The sequence below is a fragment of the Myodes glareolus genome, chromosome 24 (genome assembly GCF_982192425.1).
Source record: "Myodes glareolus chromosome 24, mMyoGla1.1, whole genome shotgun sequence".
Classification (NCBI taxonomy): domain Eukaryota; kingdom Metazoa; phylum Chordata; class Mammalia; order Rodentia; family Cricetidae; genus Myodes; species Myodes glareolus.
Window position 1 is genome coordinate 34,760,729 of NC_142049.1, and position 24,422 is coordinate 34,785,150.

Here is a 24,422-nt window from a genome sequence, read left to right on the forward strand (position 1 = left end):
TCTTGAACTCACAATACTTATGCATTTTACACGTCAGAAGTGATTATAAAGCAGGTGGAGCACAACTTATTTACCTCTCAGCTTTAAATTATGCCAGTGTGATTACACACCCACACCAATGCATTCACGCACACACACAGACACACACACACAGACACACACACACACACACACACACACACTATATTACGGTCAAGGATTCCCCTCCTCCACATGCTCCCAGATCCTTCCCACCTCTCCACCTCCCCAATTCCATGCCTCCCCCCCCTCCTTTAGGAAGGAAACAAATAGGCAAACAAGCAAAAATCCACAAGAGAACACACACACACACACACACACCATAAAAATACAAAATCAGAAACTATAAAACACACAAAAATCTAGTAAGATAAAAAAAATGCCTATACAAAGCAACACGAAGCCAAAGGTCTGTGAATATGCCATTGCATTCATTTTGTGTAACCTAATCTACTGCTGGGGACCCCCTAAGTGTGGTTTATAGACCCAGGGAGATGCTAGTGGAGGAAACTGCCTCTTCCTTCTCAATCAGGTTAAGGGTGGGGGCTGTGTCCCAGGGACCCATCTGACTTCAACTTGTGCAGGCCTTCTGCGTGCTGCCATGGTTTCTGTGAGCGTTTATGAGCATCAGTCCCAACGTGTCTGAAAGACTCTGTCACCTTGGGGTCCTCCATCCCCTCAGCCTCTTAAGATCTTTCAAGTATTTTTCCACAGTGCCCCCAAGTCTCAGAGAAGGGGCTTGATGAACACACGCCACTGATAAATTATAAAGTCTAACTCTGATTAACGCAGCAGCTAATTAATTGACGTGTGTGGCTACCGTCCAGTCTCATCTCCAGGTCATGGGGAGGAAAATGTCCCCGTAAGCTGTGCAACCACCCCGCAGTGGCTGGATCCTCATTGTGGGGTCTCTACAAAGGCACGAGGAACACAGAGGACACTTGGAGTCAGTTGTTCCCGCACTAAAAATAGTCGAGCTCCCCATCTTTAGGCGGCTCACATATGGAAAGCCTGTATTTTAATATCCACCATTACTCACAAAATCAAGAAAATATGCAATTAACTCGCCCGTTGATGCTGTAACCAGCACCTTGTGAGTAGAGCCCGTTGGCTGCTTTAAGCCACCATCTGGATGCTACATGTAGGCTGCTTTCAGCGGCCTTGAGTCAGCTTGGCTTGGCCACAGCTGGATGTCAGAACCCCTTTGGACTCCTTGCCATGGGAATAGCATCGGATATTATATTTACGTTTAATGAAGCCCCCTGACTCCCAGCTGAGACATACCCAAGCCGTCCTAAGACAATGCTTTTCCTTACGAGTTTCAAATAGTTCTTGTTTATTTACCAAATAGTTCTTGTTTATTTACCAGCACCCAACCCAAAGTATGGGCATTCCTCCAGTCAGAACCCTCCATTCCTGACTCCCGCTGGCCCTGCAGATGTTGGCTTTTGCTTCCTGCATGCTTAGCCTTCCATCAGCAGGTCTGATGGGTATCAGTATCAGCAATGAAACAGAGTAACTGAAAACCCCTGTTTACAACTCACCAGGAGCAAGTATAAGAGGAATTAAAAGAAGCCAAACCATCACTCACCAGCTTAACAAAGCCAAATGCAGAAGTATCTTAGCATGCCGAGAATGACTTTTAGATGAACAAAAAAACCACCATTCAAATGCTCTGATACAAAACCTCCTTATTTTACTGCAAAAGCTGATTGTTCTGTAGTTAACAGCACGTGTTGGCTTGGTGATCACGGCTGCTTACAGCTTTGAACCCTGGGACAAGTTAGGTGCTTGTTCTGTGCTGTTTTCCAGTCAGCTGTAGGGAGCTGAACAGTTACGACACTGCAGCCATGACCCATGTCTTCCTACTTGTCACGTCTAAGGGTGATGCAGAGTTAATGGCTTTGGTTGTGACCCACTTGAAGCAATTTGCAGCAAGTACTGGCAACCAGTGGAGTACCGGAAGTGAGTGGGAGCCTCACTCCCCGGAACAGACTCTCCTCAGACCATGACAGAGCTTGGTAGGAAATGTCCATATGCCTGCACTTCAGTACATGATCGCATGCTCCCTGAATACAGATTGTTGGCCTTAGGAAATAGTTTCCCGGGTTCGAAGAAGCTAATGGCTTACATAAAAAAAATGTGTGTTGCTGGGTGGTGGTAGGGGGTGCACGCCTTTAATCCTGGCAATCAGGAGACAGAGGCAGGAGGATCTCTGTAAGTTCGAGGCCAGCCTGGTCTACAAGATCTAGCTCCAGGACAGGCTCCAAAGCTACAGAGAAACCTTGTCTCAAAAAAGCTAAATATAACAAAAAATAAATAAACCAATAAAATAAATATACATATGAATGGTATAAAGATTGGCGTGTGCTTCTGACCCAGTGCTACTAGAGTGGATGCGAAGATTGGATTTAGGAGTTAGGAATGAGAAGGAAAGAGGATAAAAAGACTCCAAAATAGAGCTGCCGTAGAGAAGATGGGGAAGGAAAGGAAGGAGAAAAATTCAAAGCTCATTGATTTTCAGTTAGAAGTAAGAGTCGCTGCTGTGAGTTTAAATGTCTTAGGAACTCACGAGGTCGCTATGGTTGAAAGAAAGCAGGAGGCAAGGGGCAGACACCAGCCAGGGGAAGGTGGGAGGAGGCGGCTATGGAAAGAGCTCTAGGCCCAAGGCCCTCCAACTTCTAGTGGAGCACAGGGGGCAAAAAGAATGGCTCTGCTGGCTGAGCAGAGAATCAAGAAGGACCTGGCTTTGTCTCTGCTGTCCCTGGCAGAGCTGATTCAGTTGAGGACAAAAGAATATCCTTGCTGGTCACTGGATGGACTCACTAGTACCAGGGTGAAGGCAGAAGCAACCCCTCAGGTGGGTTGTTGACTTGAGAAAAAAATTCATGTCCCCCATGTGTGATTGAGTACAGATCCTCTGCAAAACAAAACCAGCAAGCAAACACCCTGGAGGTGGGAAATTATAATATGTACCATTTAAGTGTTACAAGAGACATCTTAAGAGCCATGAGAAAAGACACAAATTTGGACAGAAAGTAGGGTGGGAAGGCATTCCAAGTTGCCCCTGGAATGGCATTCGTCCCTGTGGGTGTAGGTGAGCAGGCACATACAGGAGGCTTGAGAACTAGGGACTCCAGCAGGCAGAAACTTGATCTGGGTCTTCACAAAGCAGTACACAGTGGCTGTGCAGAAAGGGCGTTGCAAAGCATCCGTCCCTGACTGTTGACAGTGTTAACAAGGAAAGGCTTCTGCCTTTTCCAGGCTGGAGGTGGCCAAGAAGACATCTGCCCTGAGAATTTATATCCCACGCCAGTACTCATGTGAATCTGAGGTTTGACTTTAGCCAACAGAAAAATCATTGCTGGAAGTGATCCAAAGCTGCCGACCAATATGAATCTCCACATGAAAGCCGCGTGAAAGCGTGCAGGGACTTCTTGAAGGGACACATGGGATACTTAGGTTACAAGGAATTTCTTCGCACTTGCTCAGCAGATATTTATGCAATTCCCCATCTGCGTTGGGCACTGTCCAATGTGCTGAATATGTGTCTGTGAACCAGAGAAATGGGCCTTCCTGCCTACATGCAGCAGAAGCAGTAGCTAGGGAGGAGAGAAAGCAGAAGACAGATGGGTTGGTGCAGGGGGTGACTGCTGCGTTTTTGGGAGAGCTGTTTGAAAAGGAGATCTGAGCAAACACGGAGCTGAGGGAGTCAGACCGAAAGGAAGACATTGCGAAGACCAGGTGAGCAGGCTTGCATGACTTACTGAACGACCCAAACAGCGTTGCTGCTAGAATTAACAAAGTTCACAACATCAAGATGGAGCATCATAGCTGTGACAAGCAGGCAGGGCAGAACCTGCTTGGATCACTGTGCAGTTCTGAGCGGAAGAATAAACGATGTGACAGATTCTCAATGAATTTCTCGGGCTGGGAAAGGGACTAAGGGAGAAGAGCAGGAGAAGCTGCCATTTAGTAAGCTGCTAGAGTAGGGAGGGTGAGAAAGGCAGGCTTGAGGCCTAGCCATGTCAGGCTAAGACATGTGTCTTTTTATCACGGAAGAGAAATGTCTTCTCATTTATCCCCCCCTCCCCACCATCCCAATTGTGAGAGCAGTTTTGACTCCTGTACTCCTGAAGGAGAAGGCACACCAGACCCAAATGGATCAAGAACAAGTCAAAATTTATTTCAGTGGGCAAGTAATCCAAATCAAGGAACAGTATTCCGGGTTGGAGGGTTGTCCGTTCTGAGCATCAACCTCAAAGGCTGCCTCTAGTATCTGGACATAGAATCTTTGTTCCCCATTTCTCTTCCTCTCGTCCACCTCTGGATCAATCCGAGATGTTCCCTTTCCTAGAATGGTTAGATGCTTTCTCAGCGGCCATTCCTAGTCATACTTCACTCTGTTATAATTAGATGCTTTAGATACAGGACTGTGTGTAAAAGAATAGTTACTCCCAAAGCTGAGCAGTGTGTGAGAGCAAAGGGCAGCAATGCTTCACTCTGTTCCTGGTGGGAAGATTTCTGAAAGATGATCTGGCATTTTGTTTTTACTAGAGCTTGTCTTTCCTCTTACCTATTCAGCTTCCCTCTCTCCTGCTCAGCCGGCAGTCCTCCTATTCCTTTCCCCGGCATTTTAGACCTTATTGTTTTAACCCTGGCGTGCGCTTTAGCCCTTGTGGATCCCGGGTAGATTTCTAATCAAAGGGGGCAGGATTTCAGAGGGCTGGCTATAGAAAGCCATGGGTGGGTGAGTTTTGTATCCAAAGCGGATGGAATGCCACTGTGTGAATTTAGAAGATTATCTGTCTGGGAGGTAAAATCAGAAGTCCCTGACACATGGTGAGTTGATTCTGGAGTTTGTTTGAAGTGGGTGTGGAGATCTAGATTAAGAATTTTGGAAATTTAACTGGGATCCACAGCCATCAAGTTATGAACAATCCTTCAGGGAATGGGCACAGATAGAGAAGAACCAACATTTCAGAGAGAGAGGGGCTAGATGGCATTAGAGATGGAAGAGTCTGAGATGCTCAAAATCAAGAAGAAAAGGAAGAAGTAGAAAAGTTAGTGAGGAAGATGTGCCCGTTAAGTAGGTGAAAGGATGGAGAGGTCATGTCAGATATCATAGATTCTGCTAGGTTTATAAGTCCATGAACTAGTTTTCTCCCATTTCCTGACTTCTAGAAGAAGACCTGGATAGTATAGGTTGGAGAGAATGAATACTTCACTATTTGCAACCAGAGCTGGTGATATAAATTGATAAGCCAAGTACAGAGAGAAAACACAGAGAATATTCTTCAAAGAAAAATGGAAACAAAATACCACTATTCTTTATTCTGAAAGGGAACAGTTACTCACTCTCCTAGCATTTTGACTGATTATTTAAAATTCTGTATTGTAGGTTTCAGTGTGTGTCTTTTGTTAGTATTTTGTCTTGGAAGTGAAGCTTGGAAAAACTCAGGTTTTAAAGGTTTGGTCTCCACTTTATGGAGCCAGTCCTTGAGAAGTGGTGGATCCTGAGAGCTCTGGTTGAAGCAGTGAATTAATCTTTTGATAGATTCATGATACCAGGGCATTATAAAGAGGTAGCACCTGGTTGAAGGAAGTATGTCACTGAAGATGTAACCTGTAAAGGTTGATCTTGCTCCTGGACCCTTTCTGATAGTCTCTGATTTGTGGACACATGTATCGAACAGATTGTACTATGTACCTTTGCGGCCATGATTCTTTGCTTCACTGCAGACCCATAGCCTTGAGACAAGATGAGAATGAGCCAAGTAATCCCTCTTCATTTGCTTTTGTTTAAGATATTTCATAAAGCCCCAACTGTAAAAAAGTGTTTCAAAGGAAAGGAATACTTGATATGATTCCATGCAAAGATATCATCTAAATATTCCAGCTGAAATTAATATAAAGTCAGAAAACTAGCTGAATTTTTTTTTCCATTAAGTGTAGTGCAACATTGTTAGCATTGCAACTTTTCTAACAGCATCATTCCAGCAAGTTCTGGAAAGTAACCAGAAATAGATGTGATATCAGCGACGGGGTCTGAGAATAGCGCAATCATCTTAGACACAGCAAGTCTTTCCCAAGTGTGTGCCACCACTGATGCATGGAGCTTGTCTTCCAGGGAGGAAAGCCATTGTGAACCCCGATGAGGAAGCCCACCTACAATCCAATGGCAGTTAGTGCTCATGAGAATAGCTACATGGATGGTGCCTTGGATTAAAGCAGAAATACTCATTTCTAGTTCATGATAAACTTGAGTCTCTTCTTCATTAGCATCAGTGCGTGCTGTCTGCTCTCTTGTAGCTCAGAAAGACCTAATTATAAGCAATGCTCAGTTAAGCAAGCTCACATAATCTAAGTCACACCATCCACTCTTTCAAAATAAGCAACTCAACTGCATGACCAGAATCTATGGGTGTGGTGCTCAATTGGATGGGCAGAAGTGTGGGTCACAGAGCTTCATAAGAACTGCTGGTTTGAATGACATAAGCCTCTCCTCGCTCACCAGCAGCTTTACCCCACTAGTGAAGTTTCTTTAGAAGAACCAAGAAGGATGTGATTTAGGTTATATGAGTTTAAAAGCACATTGTCTAAGCATTATTGCTATTTTCTAAAGCTGGTTCTCAGTGTGTCTTTGGATGGGTAAAATAATTTAGAAGTTATTGCATTTCATTCTGAAAGCACATTGATCATTACCGGGTCATAAAATTATGATAAAACACACACACACACACACACACACACACACACACACACACACACACACACACATATATATATATATATATATATATATGTCATAGGTGTGTATCTATCTCTGTAGGTCTCCAACTCTATGCAATACATCTTCAGTGACTACTGTTCAAATGAATTCATTTAAAAAGAGAAGACAATATGCAGTAACTCCCGAGATTACTAGTACATCCACAGGGTTCAGTTATGCTGTGTTTTTATGGTATTGGAAGATCTGGCCATGTAGAGGGTTGCACACTGGCTGTTCTGCCTTTTTTTTGTTTCATACATCATATGTCTGAGGTCTAATTTAGAATTAAGGTATTCTAGACATCCTGATTAAACTTTCTCAGGGACAAAACTTGGTAGTTCCTGAGTTTTCCTCTAATTAATTGTCATGACAACATCAATGTGAACACTAATTATTGCTGCTGCTGCTGTTTATCTGTAGACCTGGTTTTAATATGTAAGAAATTTAGGAAATTGTTCCTATCAACAATGTAGTTAATAGATGCCTGTTGAAAATTAGATTGATAAAGAAGGAAGAGGTCATTATGGTATATACATTTATTTTTAATTTGTTTGAGCAAGTGGGTAGATGGGGCATATAATGGAAAGAGGTCCAGAACAGAAAAGTGGTGAGTTAATGTTGAACGTATTGCGCTTAGTAAGGCTGCATCCCAGGCTTCTGGATGGTGAAATTCAGGAGGCATCTAGATGTGTGAAGGCGTAAGTCACAAACAATCCCACACCAGTTTGGAATGATGATTAATAGAATGGCTATTTATTCAAAGGGTGAAAACTTACAGATCACTGTCCCAGGATCAGGAAAGGAGTCTAGCAGCCGAAAGCCAGGGAGAGAAGGAAGGCAGCCGCTGCTTTTTAAAGAGAGAGAGAGAGAGAGAGAGAAAGAGAGAGAGAGAGAGAACGTCCCAATGGGCTGGTATCTCAGCAGCTATTGGCTGAAGGAGCGGAAGGAGCTCCTACAGCAGATGTGTTTACAGGAAAGTAGAATGGAGCAATGCACAGACGGAAGGGCACAGCCTTGCCTATGGTTTGGATGTGTCCCCTAAAGGCCGATATGTTAAGACTTGATCACTAACCTGTGGAGTTATTGAAAAGAGGTGCAGCCTGAAGAGGTGGCCCTAGGGGGAAGACGTTAGGTCACTGGGGAGTGGGCTGCCCTTGAAAGGAGTCTTTCACCTTGAAGACAGGTTCCAAGAAGATGAAGAAACTTCAGTAAACTTTACCCCCATCTCCTGCAGATCCCAGTTTCTCCTCCCACCTCCCCCCCGCACTGTTGCTGGAGAAGTCAAATGCCCTCCAGCATATTATCTCTGTGTTTGACTCATTCAAGTTTACCCTCCCTCATGCAACTCAGATCAGAGACAGACAGTCTACCATGGCGATCATGGTTGGGCTCTGGGGAGTGCGGTGTATAGGATCAGAAAAGATGACCTAACCTCTAAAGAACAAGGAATGACTACATCGGATAGCAGAAACAAGAGAGAAGCATAACTTAGGTCACATCACAATTTAATTATTGAAGGCTTAGAAACCCAGGGTGTTCTGTGCTAAAAAATATGTAGTATGGCCAGCTCTGTAGAAATATAATGGAACTGAGAGATAGTTTTCTAGTGGTAATGGACATCGGGGTGGGAGTGAAGGGAGGGAGACAGGGACAGTCATCTGTTCAGAGTCTTCCAGGCTCCCCGTGCAGCAGTCCTTTCTTCACAGGGTGAGGTAGGAATGTTTCTGGGAAATAAACTCTGAGTTTAGATTATTGCAAAGTAGTTGTAGACATACAGAAGGCAGCAAGAAAGAGGGGCCTGGTCTGATCTTAGGCGGGACCATGTTTATCCACGGCAAAGGAACATTTTGTACCCCGTGTGTGTGGATGGTCAAAATGCCTACAGAAGATGGAAGGTGATGGGAGGTGGCCCCTTATAGGGGCGGAAATGACTTCTCTACTGGACAAAGGAATCTGAGAAGGGTCTTTCAGCAGGAAACTATCATGACCAGTGAAGAAGTTTTCTTCTGGTCAACACTTACAAAGAAAGTGGGTGAGAGAGATTAATATTTTTAGGTTTCAAAGGCCCTGACTTTAAAGGGAAGTGGTTTAGGATTCTATGACTTTCCCTTGGGGAACGAACTCTACTTTCTCCAGTTTGCCTGGAAAGAGTATACAGAGTAAGACAGGAAGTGACAGAAGCTGGAGAGAACGTTGGATTTAGGGTCTCTTCCTGAAGTCATCATGGATCATGTTTTTTGAGATGCAACAGATTTATCCCTAGGTTCGCTGGGCCTGCAGGAGATTGACTTTTAGACTTGTACAGTCTGATTCTAAATCTCCTCCTCTCAATTAATTTATTTGTTTGAGTTTTATGTCTCCCAATATGCTCTGAACTACCAATGATGTTTCCTTTGCCTTTGGATCTGAGTCCCTGCCAGGGTCCTTGGTCCATGCTAGGTAGCCATTTGGTATCTGCTTGAAACCAGAAGGAAGGAGGAAGACACTCATGAAGGGAAGGAGGCGGGTGCTACTCTGCCCATTCAACACCGCCATACAGATTCAGGGAATAGAATCCTAGAGAGCATTCAAGCCCTTTGTGGGTAGAGGGATGGTTGAAAAGTTGAGCATTAGTTTTAGTCATTATAAGAAGTAGATCAAAATTTAAAAATAAAACCATTGTGTTAATAGGATTGCCAAGATTTCCCTAGCCTAACCATAGTGTAGAAATACCAGCAGAAGCCACCATCACCTAGACCTTATGTAACTTTGTCTTGGAAGAGTTTTAATCTTCCGTGACCTAGAAGCACCTTACCTGTAAGGTCTGGTAACATAAACGTGCTGAACCTGATACAAATATAGACGTCCTGTGGCTTTCACAGTTGCCGGCACATGTTTCGGTTTGGTTTGGAGATCACATTTTCCCTCAGCCGCAGAACATGTCTTATCCATTTCCTGTGTTGAGGATGCTAGCCCATTACTTAACTGCACAATAGCAAGCCATACTTCTACTTTCAAATATGCACCTTGCTATTTGAAGGAAGTAGGTGCCAAGAGGTGGGTACCAGCAGGAGGAAACTTGGTGGTTTAAATAGCTGGGCAGGGATGTGTTACTTTGTTGTCATTTATAGCCTCTCTTTACCTATTCTCAGGGGATTGTCAAAGCACAGTAATGTCCGTACAAGTGCTTGGCTAGTGAGTGTGGCTCGCTTCCAGAAATTCATCCTCCCGTGCTCAATCATCTGGCTGTCTGCATGGGATAGGAGAGGCAAGCAGTATCTGCCTTTCGTCCCCCAGGTGAATGCCCACCAGTCTTAGCCCTGCTGTAGGCACTGAGAAGCCGTCATCTGGCTGCAAGGCAGGGGCCTACTCTGCCTGGTATCTCAGACAGGGGATCAGTAAGCATCTGATGTTTGCTGATTATGAATTAGTACAACCCGTAGTGAGTCCTGACAACTGCTTCAGCATACACACACACACACTCATATATATATATATATATATATATATATATATATATATATATATATATATATATATATATATATATATATATATATATATATACAATTGAGAAAGAAAAAATAAGTTACAAAGTTTAAAGGCTCTGTGGAAATTATTCGTACTGATGCTCATCCATGCAGGCAATGTTCAGGGAGTGGGAGTACCCATCACCTGTGTTTGCATGTTTCGTGCCGACTGAAGTAAGGAACGGGGGAATAAGGAGGAGAAAGGAGAAGGGGGTGAGAAGAGGAGCGAAGGAGGAGAGAGACAAGAGAAGAAATAAAGTGAAACGGGGGACAAAATGGAAGAGAGGGAGGGAGAGAAAGAAGGAAGAGAAGGGGTGAGTGGAGAGGCAGGAGCACAAAGGAAGAAGGCGGGAGAGAGAGAGGAAGGGTGGAGATGTTATTATTTCACCGGCTTATCAAGCAGCCTAGTGATCCCTGAAAGTATTGAGCCCTATTCCAATTTTATTTTCCATTCAATTCCTAAACTTCCTGTATGCTAGCTCTGCAGCCTTCATAAAGCTTTATAGTACACAGAGAGGTGTTGATTTAAGATATCTAAAGATTTGTATAAATTGTCATATTTCAAGTCGAATAAAATCAACTAAGCTCTCTACCATCCACACGGTATGCCCAAGGGTTCTAGTTCTCAGTGCTCTGGGCAATGTTGGATGAAGACACATACGGACTTGGCTCATTACTGCCCGAACGCACCATCTATTCTAAACTCCAGGGAGACTGTGGCCCCAGGAAACCCTCAAGATGTAAACCAGATGTGCAGACTGTTTCCCTGAGATGGAGCATTCTCTGATATCCATAGACTTGATGGCACTGAAACCCAAAGGGTCTCAGCGTGGTGGTCTTGCTGTCAGTGGCAGGGTGCAGGCTGGAGACAAGTGGTCCATGATGCTTGAAAAGTTCTTTTCAAAGACATGACTCAAGTGAAGATGGCACTTTGACAGTGAAAAGCGTTTGAGGCACTGGTATGAAGTGAATTTGGAGTTTATTGCAAGTGTAGTTTAACATAGACTTAACCGTGGGGATTATAAAAAAAAAAAAAAGGGTGTTCAAAGAGACACCTCCTCAGGCACTTGTCAAGAGACTCATGTTAGTTCTTAGCCATATATATAATTGTAGTTGTGGTGCTCCGGTTATATCTTAAAAAACTGCTAAGACATGTTTATCTTTTCTTTTTCTCCTTTTCCAAAAATTGAGACAACAGGGTGGTGCCCAAGTTTCCTTTGGCAAGATTGCAACCCTATAAGGCAAAACCACTCGCCACAAAGGTTATAAGAAATGATTCTTTCTGGTCAGGCTCCTAGGAAATTGCATGTTTACATCTGGGAAGTAGAAAGGCCCTACTGGACTGTTACACACACTTAGGCCTTAGTCATGGCTTATTGGTATTTTAGCATTCTTTTTTGAAACAACTCATGTAAAAAGAATATAGTCTGCATATAGCCAACAGTCTTAGTCGATCTTAATTGAGCTGGTATTCTTGACTTAGCTGGTAGACTCGCCAATGGGACTGTGAAGAAGGCCTCCTCTTCTTCCTCCTCCTCCCCATCTTCTTCCTCCTCTCCTTCTTCCTCTTCCTCCTGTCTCCTCTTAGCTTTCCCTCTTCCTCATGTGCCTCAGTCTGGGTTGAGGTTCCTCCTCTTCTCTCATCGGCTCTTAGGTTCAAGATGGACTGGTCTCTCTGATGTAGCCTATCCAAGAGTCTCAAGACAGTTGCTTCCTCCAGCACACTTCCTGGAGATGCTCTGGGGGAGAAATGTTAGGTTAATGTGAGGAGAAAGTTGTAGGGTGCCATGGCTAGGAAATGATTTCCCGTACAGGAGTCTTCTGACAGTATGGTGCCAGTCGCCTTTCTAAATTGAATCTGCAGCCTCACCAGAAGCCAAGTGTTTTCCCGGTGCCTGAGGTTCTAGCGACAAGATGAAATGGGTGTGAACTGGTGAGACTCCTGCACGGCAGCCAATGTCAACTAAGTCATAGAAAAAAAAAACACTTTACAAATGCTTGACTTACTCACACCACAGTCGAAGACCAAGTTCCATTGCATTACAGCCAGGAGTGATCGCATCCTAGAGCGTAAACCAGGGCTGCAGAATGGAGCCGTTATAGAAGGGATCCTCTTCCATTTGTATTGACTTCGCTCCCAGCCATGGAGGGTACTTGGTCTCCTAGACACACCACCACACTCTGACCATCCCTCCAACCAGTAACACTTTTGTGATCTCTGACCTTCTCCTCTTGCTGCCAATACCAGTCTAGATATGCTGATACCACCAGCCTATTGCTGAGAACCTGTGCCAGGAGATAGCCTGGCTCTCCCCAGTGTACTAATTTAATTAGGCTGGCATCCCTGTGCCTGCCATATCAAAATGGACAGTGATGGTCCTCATTCCCAACTCCTCTGATCTCTTCCTTCCAGAGCGTCCCGCCTCCCCGATCCTGTTTCGGATCCAGATGCCCAAACCATATCCTCCTTCTCTTTTATCAGAACCCACCTCTCCCATACTCCGCCACTTCTTGACCCCTGTGGTTTCCTACCCTTGTCTTCTCTGGTGCTCTACCAGGTGAGCCAGGAAGGGCAGAAGTGGAACAGGAAGCCACAATCATGGTTCTCTGCTCTTTATCAGATGTAGTTGGTGTCTCAGAGAGATCGGTGGGCTGAGTTCCTGAAAACGTGGCCGTGTCTTCATGTAGATCAGTCACGGGGGATGGGAGAACAGTCCTAGAGAGACAGGACATGGGCCTGTGTGCATTAACGAAAGATAGAGACTCTACGATATCATTACCATTAGACAGATCAGCAGGACAGTTGCTTCTGAGTTTTAACATCCTTGAAGTCTTCTTCTGCAGACAGCAATTTCTAGACCTCTGCTGCTTCAATTCCTTTCCTCCAAGGCAGTGGTTCTCAACTTTCCTAATGCTGTGACCCTTAAGTGCAGTTCCGCATGTTGTGGTGACCCCAGCCATGAAATGTTTTTTGCTGCTTCATAATTACAGGTTTGCGACTGTTAGGGAGAATAATGTCAATGTCTGATAGGCAGGTTATCTGATAGGCAATTCCCCAAATTGGTCATGACCCACAGGGTGAGAAACACTGTTCTGGGAGCTCCGTCATCTGAAGACGGCCAGTGGTGACCTTCCATGGAGAAGGGTAGGTGGTAATCATGCTCCTGTTTCTGGTCCCTGGCAGCAGGCTCGGAAAATGCAGCTGTGAAGCCAGTAGCCATGGGAAGATGACCTGACCAGTTACCTCTTCTTCAAGGCTTACTCCACGCTCCTTTCACATAAGCCCCTTTCCAAGAATTTGCCCTTGGTTGTCCTCCCCGGAAGTAGTTTCTTCTGTGTCTCCTCATATTCAGTGTGGCCTTTTTTCCTAATTGCTCTTGAATTACAGACATCTAAAATCAGATTTCATCAGTCTGGTGATGGCCACCCCATTAGGGCCTGTATTGCACCAAGCTCATCTCCTACCCTCATCATTGATTAACACATGGTAGTCACTCAATAAATATTTGTCCAATAAGTTGGGGTGTCTAGGAATTTGAGAGTCTGGTAAATGAGAGTTATGTCAACCATACTAGTGGAGATACATTATGTATTTCATATTAGGCTTACTCCATGATATTGGATGTTTCTTATATTTGGCATGTAATGCTACCCACTGAGTCCTTCTTAGCTATCTATGATTCTCCCGGTGGCCTGGGCCTGTCCCTCCCTCGGGTGTTCTTGCCTGGCTATTCTTTGACAGGCTCCATCCTCCTCTGTCACGCCTAAGCTAAGAATCACTTGAGTCACCTTTATATAAAATAAAATAAGTAGGACTGAGGAGATAGTTCATTTGTTCAAGCACGATGCACGCACAAGGGCCTGAGTGTGAACCTCTAAACCAATTTGAAAAATGGGAGTGTTGTAGCCAGCTTGAAATCTCAGTGTTGAGGAGACCAAGCATCTCTGGGGCTTATTAGCCCTCTACGCTAGTTGAATTGGTGAACCCTAGACAAATGAGAGACCTTGTGTCCAAAACCAGAATCGACAGACACTGTCCTCTGGCCCTGTCTCACTCCGTAGCTCCAGCTGCATCTTGTTTTAGTGAAGTCTAAGGCAAACACACCCAGTTCTCCAAGACAGTCTTTCTCTTGGTTCTTTGAGCCTTATGGTTGTTGCGGCCAGGCCTGGAATTTGGATGATGGATTCTCTATCCCGGATATGGCTTCTTCTGTGACTGACTCAAGGCTCCACGTGTGAAAAATAGGATATGTCTCTGAAACCCTTGGAAGGAAGACTTTTAAACAGTCGTATTACAGTGGAACAGGGCTGCCACCATTCCTCTTTCCTCGGAACCTGGTTCTCCACTCCCCATGGCCTTTGCCAACATCCCCTACCAAGTTCACTATGCTTTCCTATGCTGACTTTTCTCATTCCATATTCATCATGCTCTTACGTTCCAGAGGAGACAGCCCTACCTTCAAAATCAGTTTCCCTTGTTTCAGGGAGAGGGGTAGGCGGGAACCTGGGGTGACTAGACCAAATCCATCCTTGAAATTTGTCTAGATTGAGACAGGATGGTAACAATGACAGCGCCTGTGCTGTATTTCAATATGAGAGAGGGTGAGACTGTGTTTTGGGATGCTTGCTCTGTGCCCCAGCATGGGACAGCTAGCAGTATCACTCCTGAGAAAGAAATTTGTTTTTTGGTACCTCACAATGGCACAAGCTAATGGAGGGGGTCCTGGGCCAGTCTGTCATTGGCTTCATGTTCTGCACCTCCCTTTCCCCTTTGTCCTGAAAGGAGAAAGGAGCTATTGATTAGTGTGCCTGTTAATAGATTTGTTACTTCCTCATAAGGCCCAGCAGATTCAGTGATTTTGAATTTAAGTAGGCTTTTCTTCTGGCTCCCTAAGCTCCCAACTCAAATTACTTTAGAAAACACCAAAGGCCAAACTTGGAGGTGCTGAGGATGGTGTCGAGAGCAACACCACCCAAAATAAAACCTGATCCCGAGCCTTCCAACTGTGAATGACAACTGGCTCCTGGTGCAAACCGAGGCTTTTTCTCCTTCCTCATGGCAAACCATGTGAAGCCAGTCTGAGGAGCCTTTGTGGGGAGTGCTAGACTTCATGACTCAGGCGCGCAGGGAAGCAGGTGGCGGTTAAAGAAAGAATCGAGGGAAACTTTCCTGTTCTGCTAGTTTGGAGAGTTTTGTGCACAGAAGAGACCCCGGTCAACGCTGCTGTCAGTTTCCACGTTGCTGTGCTACCATGACTGTTCATGTTTGGGTTGTCACACGTCACCTCTTTAACAAAAGTTAGCGTAGACAGGGTGGCGGTCCATTCCCCTGCAGCTCTGGATCAGCAGCGTCTGACATTTCGGAGCTTCCCAAAGCAACACTTTACACCTGGTCCTTTTGCTTCCAAGCAACGGGTACTTTCTGCCGTGACCTCTGCCCCCTCACCATTGAGATTTTGGTTGTTCAGCCAAGCTCTCTCCCTCATATGCTGTGCTTAAGAAGGTGAGTGGTGTGTGCCTTAGTTATTTTCCTTGTGGCCATGACAGAACCCCTGATAAAAGTAAGGCAGAGAAGGAAGGGTGTGTTCTGGGTGACGGTTTGAGGGCATATTCGATGAGGGCAGAGGATCTTGAGGTAATGGTCACCTTGTGTCTACTGCGAAAACAAAGAGAGAGATGAATTCTTGCATGTGGCTCCCTTTCTTCTTCCATGTTTGACCAGCCTGGAGAAGGGTGTCATCCACATACAGGATGTGCCTTTCCTCTCACCCTATCCTAGAAGCTCTGGCCCAGACATGCCCACGGGCTTGTCTCCTAGGTAACAGAGATCCTGCCAAGGTGGCATTATTAACATCACAACTCTGCACCCTATCGAATGGAAACTCAAGTCAATCATTTTCAGGTCAGAGTTTCTGACCCCTTGTCAAAACCCATCTCACAGTCAAAATGCATTTCATCTGCGTCCAAAGTCCCTCTAGCCTTTTAAGAGGTCTAACCTCTTCGAGAGCAAATGAGCAGAGCCCCCTCTGTGCCTTGGCCGTGTCTCAGCACTGTGTTTCCCATGTCATAAAAACAAGTTTCATGCTTCTATCAGTCTAGGGCACAGAATAAATGTTCCCTTTCTGAAACAGGGAGATAGAAACATAGCAAAGACGTATCAGACCAAAGCAGGACCCAGACCAAGCAGGGCAAATGGGAAATCCCACAGCTCAGTGTTAGGTATCCGGAGCTCCTGATGGAGCCATCTGAGGTTCAACAGGTTTGTGTAGTCTCACCCTTCAGCTCTGCAATCCTGTGCACACGTGACCTCTTCCCCAGGTCAGCTCTACTCCCCACGTGCAACACTCCTCTGCTGCCATCCCAGGGTCCTGACATTGCCACCATCCTGTCCCTTCTATCAAAACTTGGGCTTTTCCTTCATGCCACAGACCCCAAGGCCCTCATCTATGGATGTGACTTTAGTATCATCTATGGATGTGACTTTAGTAGCTGTCTAGGATTTTGGCTTAAGCCTCCATTCCTGCTTTTGTTTTGGCTTGGGTTTTAGTTAGGGTCTCATTGTATAGTCTTTCCTACTTTGCTGGCATTGAACCCTTTATATAAACCAGACTTGCCTCAAACTCTCGTTCACCTGCATCTGCATCTCTAGTGCTGGGATTATGTCAGCACCACCATGTCTGGCTTTCGTTCTTCTGTTTTTCGTGTATGTACAACAAGTAGCATGTGGACTTCTTGCTGACCTTGGGGCACATTACCATGGGTGACTGTGTTTGATCAGGGTAGCTCTTCACCAGCTTGCTCGGGTTAAGCTCTCTTGTTTTGATGAATTTGGGTTTTCCCAAGAGGCTTTCTTCAGTGGGTGGGGTTCTGCTTTCAAGAGTACCTTCCCAGTTACCCCAGTGCTGAGAAGGCGGCTGGTCCTGGGTGGGGTCCGTCTCCTCAACAACTGCCACTCTTTTCTCCTCATTCTTCGTGTTGGAAACTTTAAACTCCTTTCCTGACAATGGGCACGCCTTCCTTCTCATTTTCTCTACTTATTGCTGTTTGTCATTGCACACCTGGACAAGAGTAGCGAACGCTAACCTATCTTGAGAGTCCCTCCGCCAAGCCATTGGCCCATTACTTTTGAATTCAACTCCACGCAAGTTCGAGTGTGAGTATAACCTGAATGGCCCCTAGCCCAGTTCTTAGTAGGGTCTGTATTCCCCTGTGAATCCTCATGGGTTCACCCTCTGCTCTCTCAGAATCCCCACCAGGATGGTCTGGTCAGCTCTGTTTATAGTGTCCTAATGGTTTTCTGGCTCAGTGTTCTGAACTCCTACATTCTTCCCATAGACCGGATCCAAAGACCAACAATCCATGTGATCAGATTCATATAAGTAATGGCCTTACGTCTATTTGTCATGTGTTTGGATATAATATTTTTATCAATTTGTTGAGCATTTCATACCTGCAGACAATGTATATTGACTTATTCATACACTCCCCTCATCCTCTCCCACCTGTTCTGAAATTTGTGTCTTTTTAAAAGATAACTCTAGGGGCTTGTTCTGTCCTCCCCAGAGGCCAATGAGGGTGGGTCTGACCCCTGGGATGTGGGCAGCTTAGCAGGTGGCCCCACTTCTCAATCCTCATTTTATATGATGGAAAGGTATTTTTTTTTCTCATATTGAAACACCTGACAGAAACCCTCTTCAGGAAGAAAGGGCTTATTTGGGTTCGCGTCTGAGCATACAGCATTGAAGGGCAGCCAAAGCGTGGCAGTAAGAGTTATCATCCTCGCAATTAAGAAACATAGAGATGAATGGCCGCTCTCAGCTCAGCTTTCCATTCCCATTCAGCTCAGAATCCCACCCGACCCATGGAACGGTGCTAGCCACATTTAGAGTAGGTTGTTCCACTTCCGCCAATCCAATCTGGAAGCTTCCTTACGTAATTAGCCAGAGCTTTGTTTCCCTGGTGGTCTAGATCCTGTCGGGCTGACAATGTTTTCCATCACAAGATGCTCAGGGATGGGAAAGGTGACATATGGGGAGATGGCTGCAAGTGAAAGAATGACCAAAGGAGGGACACACCACCATGGGGGCCTTGTAAGATCACCAATGAAAGTCCAAAGGTGGAAAGCAAGGGTCACCTCTAAGCAGAGCCCTTTAATGTTTCCATAAAAAGGACAGATAAAGGTAAACATCCTAGAATTGTTTAATTGTAAGGCTCCTAAGTGTAGAGGCTCTTCCCAGTCATCTGGCACCTAGAGCTAGGCCACTAGCCATTGTGAATTGTTAGCTGCTATGTGCACGCTCCATAGAGGAAGTGCAAGAAGGTGGGCTCTGGATCCATTGGCTTGGATACCAAAGATGTCCTAACTCTCACGCTAGCCCTGGAAGTTGTCCACTTTGTGTAATTACCGAATTACCCTGGGAGATCAGCTCCCCCAGCTCAGTGGGGCCCCAGATGTTGAAACATCCAGAAGCTAAGATCCATGGTTTCATGCACTTGGTAGTCCCCGGGCACGTGAGACTAGGCTGGCTTTCACTGCATGATGCTTGCATTCCAGTCTCTGCTCCTCAGTCACTGGTGTGGGGTCCCACTGCTGCCCTCGTCATACACTTGCAAATATGTAAGGGCTGGAAACTGACAGCTCCCGGGTTTGCCATGCTCCCTGCCTGCTCAGCCAGCTTCCCCGGGCCTAGGTTTAGTGACAGCTTCTCCGTGACAATCTCTGATTTGTGATTGGGACGGGAATGAGCATCCATCTAGGAAGCCCTAGGCTCAGAGCTCTACCCCTGGATGTTCTTGTAAGAAATTCCTGCTTCTCATGTACTCCCTCTTCAGTAGAATCCAGGTAAAATCCAAGACTCTAGTGCACATGGTCTTGCCCTTTCTCCTCTCCCCTCTGCTTTTTCAGTCAAGGACCATCTGTTTGGCTGAAGTGTCGCACATTCAAGGCCTGCTTTCTGACCCTGCGCTGTACCTTCATTCCAGAATTTATATTTTGCTTAGGGTTGGTTAGTATGTGTGAGTTTTCTTGAAACCGCTTGCTGGGCGCATCTGGACAGGACAAGTTGATACCTGAACCTTATCAGCTTTAAGCATAACACATATCATGTATGTGTTCACATGAGACAGACTGTACCACGTGGAGAGCTGCCGTGTGAGGTAGTAGGTTTATGTTAGCCCCTGTGGTCCAGGATAGGCTCTAAAACTGGTTTGCTTTTCACCTTTCGTGGCCCACAACATGAGTGTGTTTACCTACATGCCTCCAAGTTTTCAGTCCAGTCCCTCAATAACAGGGTCCAGAACGTCCGATGACTCTCACCGTATTTTCTGATGTCTACACCTATGTGTATTTATGCAGTATGTATGTTCTTATTTTTCTGTGGGGCATTTGGAGTGCCTTCATCTCTGCCAACTGCATTAACTGTTTTGCCAACAAGAACAACCAAAAGCAACACTGACTTTATAGTTCCCGGAGTGGGTACTGGATGGTTTCGTTGGTTGCCTGAGGCAGTGCGGTGGTCTCCCTCCAAGTCCCGCTGTTATTCAGGCTCCCCTAGTTCCTATATCTCCAGGTGAGACTGTAGCCCAGTTAACATCTAGCAAGGATGAGCTAAGAGGAAAAGAACGTGTGGAAGTCAGGCACCGAGCTCTCCCACAGGCCACTTTATCTCCAGGGGATGTTGCTGGAAGGCCTGCGTGTTCATAGCCCTTGCAAGGGCAGAAGAAAGCAGCTTCAACTGCAGAGATGGCTTAGAGATAGAATCCACCCACACGGCTTGGTTAAACCACTGTCTGGTTGGTGGGAAACGCGGACCTAGGGAGTCAACCAAGTTCCATGCCAACCATCTGATTTTCCAATAATGCTTTCTTGCCTTTTCTTTCTGTATGGTTGTCTCAGAACACCACCTGTCTGGTGCCTTTAACTAAGTAAAGCAAAATTGTCTATATATGTCTTACGTCTCTTCTTACGTTGTGTTTCCTGAACTCAGTGTTTGCATTCCCAAGGAAATGTCTGGTGCCCCGCCCGTTTCCAGGAAGTGGGATTCAGCCTGGACTTGTTGCATGCAGGAGTTACACCTGTGTTAAGCACAAACTAATTTTCTTTCTTTTCTTTTCTTCCTCCCAGGACTATACCTTAACTATGTATTTCCAACAATATTGGAGAGATAAAAGGCTCGCCTATTCTGGGATCCCTCTCAACCTCACGCTTGACAATCGAGTGGCTGACCAGCTCTGGGTGCCCGACACATATTTCTTAAATGACAAAAAGTCATTTGTGCACGGAGTGACAGTGAAAAACCGCATGATCCGCCTCCACCCTGATGGGACAGTGCTGTACGGGCTCAGGTCTGTCTGCTCTGCAGGGCTTAGGTCTGTCCGCTCTGCAGGGCCGCTGTTCGGACTCAGGTCTGTCTGCTCTGCAGGGCTTAGGTCTGTCCGCTCTGCAGGGCTGCTGTTCGGGTTCAGGTCTGTCCACTCTGCAGTGCTCAGATCTGTCCGCTCTACAGGACCTCCGTACCGGCTCAGGTCTGTCTGTGCTGCAGAGCCCATTGTGAAGTTGTGGGGTACGCTGGCACTGAGATTCTCCTTAGATTAGCTGATAAATATCCATGAGACATTCTAAGCTTTGCAGAAAGGAAACACTCATCACTGGAAGATTTGGTGCATTAACTGTTCCTATAAGAATCACCAAAGATTACAAAGTAGCCTTCTTGGATAGTTTGTGTATAATTGGGTTGCCATCTCTAAGAACACAGACTCCCATATCAGAAAGCACAAAGACCTGTAATTAATATTCCCCTGACACTTGCAAGGCTTAAATAGTTTTTTTTCTAAAACGAGCTGCACTGCTTAATTAGAAGATGTCTATTGTGCAGATTTAAGGTATAGTCTCAGCTGTACTCTATGGAGGCAATGCCTGACACAGGAGATGGAGATTTTCCCAGGGCTTAAGATGGAGTCACCTACCTGAAAACCAGGCTGCCCCCTGGACTGCACAGAGGGGGCCCAGGACTTCCCTGCTTCCTAAGAAGTGACCTGATCTTCCTATGATGCCCCCCCCTGCTGTTTTATAATTGTATGTTATCAATTTGCTGAATAACATTCGCAAGCCCTCTGTTTCTGCATGGACTTTACACTGATTTTGGTTCTGGGCTGCTGTGGTTTGGTACGGATGTGTAGATGCACCTGTCTGACTTCCCTGATGGTGTGGGTTAAAAGTGGCCTTGAGGCCTTCTGGGAGTGGTCCACAGTTTTGAATGAAACATTAAGTGGGTATCTTGGAGGAAGTCCTATCTCAGGTTGCTGTGAGTTCAGGACTTTTTTAGAAGACTCCAATAGCTAAAAGTAAAACCCCAACCCAAATATGTTGAAATCTACTTCCCGTGGTGAGTAGAGTCTCTAGATTGAATAGAGGAGATTATTTAGCATAGTCTTAACTAGAAAATTTTGAATGTCTTCTTTAACCAACCACAATAGTGTAGTTGGGATTTCTGCCAAATCAGACCTTTCTAAGTAGAAGGGAATACTAGTGCATGCCAATAGGACTGTGTTGGCCTCACCGGAGTCCAGCCTGATGTTCTGTGGCCAGGTCAAGTAGTTTATACATTTACCCCACAGTGAGACATTCAGCTCCAGCCTAAAAAGTTCTAAAAGTGTGCTGGTCTCACTGGAAGAGCAAGCACCTACCCTGACACGTCAATTCCCCTCACCAAAGTCGAGGCCGGCTGTGTGTGTTTATACCCTATTTGTCCATACGTGTGGATGTGAGTGTAGGGACCTGAGTTTATGTCTGTGTGTGCACGTGGATATATGTCCATAATGCAGGCAAGCTGGGTGGGAATAGCGAAGAAAATCTCTGACATTTTGCCTCTTTAAAACAAAGCATGCTCTTTGGGTTCTTTTCCTTTAATTTATTTTATTCTTCATCTAAAAATAGTTTCCTCATGGTCTCTTATCTTTTTCATGTTACATGTACTTATTTTGGGTGTGTATTCATTAAACGAGGGTAGGCTACCTGAAAGAATTGCTTCTCTTCTTCCACCCTGTGGGTATCCAGAACAAAACTCAGGTTTCAGGCTTGCTTCCTAACGCCTTTCCCCACGAGTTGTTTTGCTGGCCCTGCATTCTTTATTTTCTTGATGGAAGTGGACTCTATCAATTTGCCTTTGGTAAAATCAAAGGGCTGTAACTTTGGGGAATAGATTACGTAACACGCACGCAAGTGCTGTAAGAAGCTTAGGAATTTCATTCCAAGGTGTCAAATTCCATGCCAAACAAAAGGGAAGAGGAAAAAATAGAAAACCAACCAAACAAAGAAGAAAATATTTTCTAAAATTGTAGTTTTACGTCACACTTGGCCTACAGAGTAAGGAGTGCTGTAGTCATAAGTCAGGAGGCCTTTTATGATCGCCTTGCACAACAATCTAACCATCACCGTTTGGTTAGATTTCCATCAGTTACCTGCAGCCAGGAAGCAGCTTCCCTTGCAGCCTTTTTTCCCAGGAACGATTGTCTCATGCTTCTCAATCTTTATGGAGATTCTCCTACTTCTATTAACAATTCTTCACGTTTCTGAGGACCTCCACAAGCCCCCGTAAGTCCAGACTGAGCAGCATAGCCTATGTAAACAGTGGCTGCACAGCCGGCTTCTGGCTTCTTAGAAGCTGGCGAGCCTATGCATTCCTATCCTGATATTCAAATCAGTATGTCTTCACAGAGCTTAAGGAACTTTTGATCAAAAAGCAGGTTAATAATTAAAGATGTTGATGATTGTTTAAAGTTCACGTAGATACATATTCATCCTGTGCTAGCCTGTGACGTATATTCCAGCCTTTGGTAGAGAAGCACATAAACTTTTCTCTCTAAAAATAAGGTGTTGTCAGTCTCACCCTGTCCTTAGCCCTTCTTTCTCTTATTGCTACATTTGCTGAATTGTGGTAGGAACATAGCAAGCCAGAGCTAAGTCAACATCTCAAGCCTGGATGATACACTGTATCTCTTGGTAAATAGGATCAGATGCTCCTCAGTTTTTAGTGTTTTGGCATCTTTATTAACTCATCAGAAGTTGAACACATTGTAATTATAATCCATCGAATCTTCCAAGCCTACAGCATGTCAGTGCTCAATGGGACAGTGGACACTTCATGTCTGTCTGGAGCTTGAGGTTGACTAGGGGCTGTGGATTTCACTAACGCCCAGCAACATAACAAGGGCTCCTGGGAAAAGAGCAAGATTCAAAAATCCGATGTCAGTTTTCTCCTGAAGACCTTTTGCTTTTACATGGGAACATCTGAAAGTTGAAACTGGCCCTCTTCATTAGTGGTGTCTGTACTGTGTGTGGGAATGGAGGCGACCACACCAGTCAAATGCCCCATAGTCCTGGCTTGCTGTCTCCATCCTCAGGAGGCACCGCTGCTGGAGACTTGCTGTTGGATTTTTACCACTGCTGGACCCTGAGCTCGTTCTTCAGCCCAGCTATTGCCCGCACTGGTGATCAGCCTCTACTTTGAGTTTCTGGGTTTCTTTTCCTTCACGTAGAGCCATGATGCACCAGGATCGAGGGGGCTTTAGCATTTTCTGGAAAAGATAAAACTCTTTGGCTGTAGACCAGAGGCAGCCTACATTAATACCTCAGCTCAGTCTCGTTCTGGGAAAGCATTGATTCTTCACTCTGCTGTTGATTTGGCCCACAACTTCCCGAGAACAGTAATGAAAGGTCATTGGTACTGGAAACTGTTTCACGAGTTCCTTAGTGGTCACTGACTTGGGCACAGCTGACCCCCTTGGCAGACTGAGCCTCTAGCATAGGCAGCATGCTGTGACGCTGGAGGAATCTGTGGATGAGGCATAATGCCGTCCTGACAGGAATGCACCTTTAAGGTTTGTTTTGGGCACTCCTGCCTTTCCGGGTATTAGAAAGGTCTCGGCTGTTGAAGGCTTCTGGACTTAAGGGCCGTTATCCATCCCTGCCTGCCCAGCTTCTCTACTCTGCCCTGCTGTCTGTCAGACAGTGGAGATGTCTTCCCTTTCCATCTTCTCTGCCTTCTTTCCAATGTCTGGATCCTCTTTAAATGTCTTACTTTGCCCCATTAAACATTGTGTTGCTCTGTGCTGTAGGCTAATAA

At 45.4% G+C, this 24,422-nt stretch overlaps 1 protein-coding gene across 4 annotated transcripts in view; it reads left to right on the forward strand.

The window, feature by feature from the left end:
• The window catches only part of Gabrb3 (gamma-aminobutyric acid type A receptor subunit beta3), a 233,723-nt gene that overhangs the window by 154,560 nt on the left and 54,741 nt on the right, over positions 1–24,422 (forward strand). For 2 of the 4 annotated variants that reach the window (XM_048434733.3, XM_085682690.2), the window contains exon 4: positions 20,423–20,667. In XM_048434733.3, the coding sequence (XP_048290690.1) occupies positions 20,423–20,667 (245 nt within the window). The remainder of the gene's footprint in view (positions 1–20,422; positions 20,668–24,422) is intronic. The other 2 variants (XM_048434734.3, XM_085682691.2) reach the window with 1 other exon arrangement.